Source organism: Lolium rigidum, chromosome 3 (genome assembly GCF_022539505.1).
Source record: "Lolium rigidum isolate FL_2022 chromosome 3, APGP_CSIRO_Lrig_0.1, whole genome shotgun sequence".
Taxonomy (NCBI): Eukaryota; Viridiplantae; Streptophyta; class Magnoliopsida; order Poales; family Poaceae; genus Lolium; species Lolium rigidum.
In genome coordinates this window covers 15,884,557-15,889,991 of record NC_061510.1, presented here as the reverse complement: position 1 = coordinate 15,889,991, position 5,435 = coordinate 15,884,557, and the positions used below count along the sequence as shown (strand labels likewise).

Genomic DNA, 5,435 nt, shown 5'->3' with positions numbered 1-5,435 from the left:
TAAGGTTTTTGAAGCGACAACGTGGCAAAAGGCTAATAATTTGGCCTTACAACTTCCAGTGAGTCTTACTGTCTTATAACACATTATATTTTGCTCACCGTATGTCAAAATTTTAACTGATGACTTATATATATGCACTACATAATTAAACGTGCGTAGGTTTCACTTTATTCTTCTCGTCATCAAAATGTACGATGGAGAAGTTGAAGTCTTTGACTCACTAAGAAAAATATTCGGACATATACAAGTCTTGTTTTCATATGCTCAGAAGGTAATTTTAATTCTCATCGGTTTGTTTCGTTAATTTCCTGATATCAACTAATTGATAACTCTTTTATGCATTTTCTTTTGTCGGGCAGAGTATGGGAAACTTTCATCAAGGAAGATAAGTCCCATGAATGGGCACCGAAGCTGCGATGGCGCGCGAAAGTAAGTAGTACTACCTAGGTCCACACATCTTTATAATACTTGACTATTGTTTGATTGAATTATATTCTTGTAAAGAAATGCCCGTAACAACCACAAGGGACTGATCTCTGTGGATACTACGTTTGCGAGTACATTCACAGAATTGTCAGCGAGAGAACGAATAATGAAAGAAATAAAGAGGTACGAATATTCACAAATTTATTTTCTTATCATAAGTTGTGCTGGGTTTCAGTAATAATTATTTGATTGTGATTTGATATATATATATATATATATATATATATATATATATATATATAGAACCGTATTTGCGTACAAACCATATTTACCGAAGTATTAAAACTATATTAACTTAAAAACCGTATAAACCGAACCAAATTAACCATATCAACCGAACGCGCAGCCTGAGTCGCGAGAGCGCGCGGGATGATTTTTGAGCTGGACCCTTACATCAAAGGTCGTCGGCCCATTCACACATTTACGCATACAGATTCAGCCCATTACGCACAAGGACACCTGAAACTACAGCCCAACATCCTCAGAGGTACAGGAGTTACCTTGTTCAGTCACAGATGATCTTTGTCTTCAAGCGCATGCGCCAGCATCTTAATTACCATCACCAATGCTTAAACTTGAGTAGTACGTGCGTGAGAGAGTGGTGGAAGGGCGGGCCGCCGGAACACCCTCCTTCGCCGTCCCAAACCCTAGCGGCGGCGGCGCCGGCGCCGCTGAGCCTCGAGTTCCTGCCACCTTCTACAGCCTCCGGCCCGCGCCTTCATCCCTCTCTCCTATGAGCTGGCTACCCCGGCTGCTCTCCCACGCGGCCGCGGCCCGGAGGATACCGGCGAGAACCACCACCAGCCACGCGAGCGGCGGCCGCGGCGGCGCCCCGGGCGTGGGTGTGGTTGTCGAGACCGTGGTCCGGTCCGAGGAGCCCAAGAGGCGGCCGGATGCGGCCAAGAGGACGAGGAGGCCCGCGGTCGCGGCGGCTGTGGTTCCGTCCGAGGAGCTCAAGAAGCACCCGGATGCGGCCAAGAGCCCCGCGGCTGCTGACGCCGTGGTCCGATCCGAGGAGGAGCCCAAGAAGCGGCGGCGGGGTGCTGACAAGAAGCCGAGGAAGCGGCGCGCGGTCTCCAAGAGCGGTCGCGCGCCGGGGGTCTCGCTCGCTCGTCTCCTCGCTAACGCTGCTCGCGCGTTCGTCAACTCCAAATTGGCAGCGCTGGGGCGCTCGTTCCTGAGGTCTTGGCAGACGGCCGGCAAGGAAGATAGCGCGCCGCCGACGAGCTACCAGCATGGAGAAGAACTAGACCTCTCGCTCGTTCAGGCAAGCAGCTCTCTGACCGCAACTCGTTATGTCCATCGCAGATACCAGCTCAATTTTTGGAATTGACAACTTTACTGGAAATTAAATGCTGGTAAAATCAATAATTGGATAGGGCAGAAGAGTGTAAAATGTACAATCTTTTGGTGGGGAAATAGTGGCCAATCCTAGCTACTCCTACTTGATGTTTGCTACTTCATCCCCCAGCTGTTTTCATTATATACAAAATGTGTAAAGTTTATAGCTTTTTTTGGAATAATCTTCTGTATCTGCATGCATTTCTAGGACAAACTGCAGCCTCTACTCTCAAGGGCGAATCTGATCATCACCAAGCGTGCACAATGGGCAAATATCATGTTTCGGTTCCAGCAGGTGATTGTATTATCTGTGGCATGTTTGGCACTGGAACTGCACATACGTAGCATAGCCCAAGAGAATTCCCCAAGTTCTGCTTTCCGTATCCTTGTTTTCTCACCCAACTTACTCAGTCATCACTATTGCCATTTGAACTTCAGGAGACTAGATACATCATAAAGGATCCACGCACTCCTCGCAGAAAAACTGTGAGCGTCTCTTTCCAAGTTCGATTCCTGTATTATCTTTTGCTCTTTTCGCTTCAGCCTTCTAGGTTGTAACCATTGGCTGCTTGTTTCTCCTTCCAATGCCAGCCTGTTGGTCTTATTCGAGAGAAAAGCAACTTCATCCTTAGGCAGGTATGTTTTTGCCGGTGTCCAGTTGGCCCTGAATTAATTTGTATGTATAGTTCTTGCATGTATGGAAATTAAAGCACTGATGATTCTCACTACCCTCTTCTCAAGAGCACTCTTGACACATTAAGGCCGTCCCCAACATGGGTCTCATGACACGGTTTCATGTTTACTACTACACGATCACTGACTCATTTTAGCATTTCTCAAATGTGGATTCATATGTTATACGTATCACAATGACCGACCAACTAGTTGTACCAAACATGAGCAAGTGGAAGGTTTGTGATGCATGCCAGCAAAAAGTTTTGGCAACTTAAACATTCTGGCGAGCCAAACATGAACAGCTAACTTTATGTAATCATGAAATTAGAAACTGTGGTATGGCATAAACTTTTGAAAATCTAATCTACTCCCAAAGTACTTAAAATCCTCATGTTGAAGGTTTTTGGGTAAAATCCATGAACATTTGTCACCACGAGTTAGCAATTTGGCCACAATTGCCCGTGTACCTACTTCTTGCATGTATGGAAGTTGAAGCAACAATTCTCAGTTTCCATGTTCTAAGGAGACTCTTAGCACAAACTGGTTTTAGCACTTCTCAATTATGTAGCCATATGTTATATGTATCACAACGACTGAGCAACTAGTTGTGCCAAACATGAGCAAGTGGAAGGATTGTGATGTGTGCCAAAAAAAACGTCATGGCAACTTAAGTTAAACATCCTGGTGAGCCGAACATGAACATATAACTATACATAATCAAGAAATTAATATTATTCATTCACAAGGAAAAATATGAAACCTCATGAGAAATGGTTGACAGATAGAGAAAAAACAGCGAAGTGAGTAAACATGCAAGGACAAGCACTTGAGCCATTTATGCATTTAATCAGAGATAAATCTATCGCTTCTTTCTCTTAATACAAATGACATGCACTTTGGTGCATGTTCTGAAAAACAATTAGAGAGAAGTCCTACTGCTACGGCACTAGGGTGCATTGATGGTTTGTGTTATAAGTCCAATGAATTTTAGTTAATATGGCCAGGGTGATAAACAAACCCCCTAATCAATCTCACGTTTGTATCTGAAATCATGTTCTGAACGTCTAGTTTTTCAAAACTCTAGTGGAGGAAGTAGTTGGTAGTATATCCATGTCCCATGATGATACGAATTATATCCTCTTCGGTATGTACATATTGTTTCTTAGTGTTCTCTTTACGGTGCACTTGTCAATTGAATCTGCCATATTCATTTGGTAACAATTTAAAAATTATTTGGTTATGTGTCTTGATTGAGGTATAGCTTCAAATTACGATGCTAATAATTTATTGTATATGGCACTGTATGATAGCAGGTATGAGAAAGAGTCCTGTGCTATATCTTCTCCTTTTCGTGTGCTATATCTTTCTTGTTTATTTATTCATTGTTCTCTTGGTGGAGATGATTACCTTATAACATATACTTCTTCCTGATGTTTCAGCTACTTAGGTCGAGACGGCCATTCATTGCAGAATTTATTGATCACAAGGGTAAAGAGATATTCACGGTATGATCTCAGCAGGCCATTGTTGTATTCCGTTGTGAATACACACAGTTATAGTATTAGATTAAGCTTAATGTTTTTTTATTTAGGTTCGCCGTCCTTTTTGGTGGATCAGCAGCTCCATTTATGCAGAAATGGATGGTAAGGTACGAAGATATTTTTGACTTCGATTGTTTTAACATATCTTGATGGGAATAGTATCCTATTATCATATGAACATACAGGAATGATTCTGATTAAATATTATGATTTGTTTCTGGCCAGGAGATAGGTGTAGTCCACAGCCGTTGGCATCTTTGGCGTAGAATTTATGACTTGTACTTAGGGTGACGTGGTCCTCTTCCCTTATATCTTTGAGTTAGTCAATTATTTTGGTTGTCAGTCTTGTTATAATATCTGACAGTTTAATTTCCTATCAGGAATAGGCAATTTGCTGTGGTGGAAAATCCTGGATTTTGGAGCTGGACCTTTACCTTGGTTGACGAGAATGACAATGTAGTAGCCAAGATTCAACGCGAGGCGAGGGGAATTGGTTGGCAGGTAGGGTCCTTTTGAGCGAGAGGAGATGCATGACATGCATCAAAGTTATATGATGGACATGATTTTCATTCCATGTCTTCCCAGAATTCATGTTTTGTTTCTTGTTGATGTAGTAAGATTGGGATTTCCAGTACTGGTGAGCTTAACTTTGGTTTTATGCTTACCGCAGGTCTTCACGGATGCTGGTCAGTATACAATTTCCTTTGGCAGTGTTGGTAATAGCTGGAGTTTTATTGATCCTGAAGATGTAAGTGTTCCCATGCGATAATAGATTAGAAGCTTCTACCTGAATGATTTTGTGCCTGTGTTATATTACATGCCCACCTTAACTTCTCAGTAAGCTCATCTTAAAATTGAAACTCAAATTTCATCGGTTCTTTCAGGCGGATAAAGTTCATACTTTTACCGCGCTGCCTTTACCTGAAAGGGCTGTCACTCTCGCTCTTGCAGTGTCCCTAGACCATGATTATTTCACTAGGAGATTGGGCTGGTATGCATTCTCCCTCCCTAGATTCAAAATTGATCACTCAAGTTACATTCTACAGAGTACTCATATGTAGCTTAAGTGTTTATCACCTGCGACTGCTATAGAAGAAATAACTGAATCGCCTGCTTGCTTGTTTCAGGGGACTTCGTTCCATCTTCGGCGAATGATGAATTGATTTCTGAACAGGCCTGCTACTGTTGGCGTTTATTGTTGAGGTCATTGCAAAAGCATGAAAAGTGCTCCATCCTCTTTTTTGCGCCTAACCATATTTAGTTGTTCCCTTCGTATGGAACTCTAAGGCAGAGGTTGCTAGAGAAGTTAGCTCTTTCATCCAACAACTCTGCTGGCTTGACACTGTTTTTCTAACTCCACCATTTAGTTTGATGTAATGGTGAATCCCACGT

The 5,435-nt window shown here is 42.5% G+C and overlaps 1 protein-coding gene across 1 annotated transcript; it reads left to right on the top strand.

Annotated features, from left to right (window-relative positions):
* Positions 1–1,219: 1,219 nt before the first annotated feature.
* LOC124694393 (altered inheritance rate of mitochondria protein 25-like) lies at positions 1,220–5,198 on the top strand. Its single transcript, XM_047227383.1, has 11 exons — positions 1,220–1,753; positions 2,036–2,122; positions 2,266–2,319; positions 2,419–2,463; positions 3,942–4,007; positions 4,094–4,150; positions 4,269–4,330; positions 4,424–4,544; positions 4,714–4,791; positions 4,928–5,034; positions 5,171–5,198. The coding sequence occupies exons 1-11, from the start codon at positions 1,220–1,222 to the stop codon at positions 5,196–5,198; spliced, it is 1,239 nt and encodes a 412-aa protein (XP_047083339.1).
* The last annotated feature ends 237 nt before the right edge of the window (positions 5,199–5,435 follow it).

What these genes read in the sequence shown, in the direction of transcription:
- LOC124694393 (XM_047227383.1), top strand. Translation starts at nt 1,220, where the DNA reads ATGAGCTGGCTACCCCGGCTGCTCTCCCACGCGGCCGCGGCCCGGAGG. An exon ending in TAGACCTCTCGCTCGTTCAG is followed by an intron (nt 1,754 to 2,035) that starts GCAAGCAGCTCT and finishes ATGCATTTCTAG; the next exon opens with GACAAACTGCAGCCTCTACT. An exon ending in CGAGGGGAATTGGTTGGCAG is followed by an intron (nt 4,545 to 4,713) that starts GTAGGGTCCTTT and finishes TGCTTACCGCAG; the next exon opens with GTCTTCACGGATGCTGGTCA.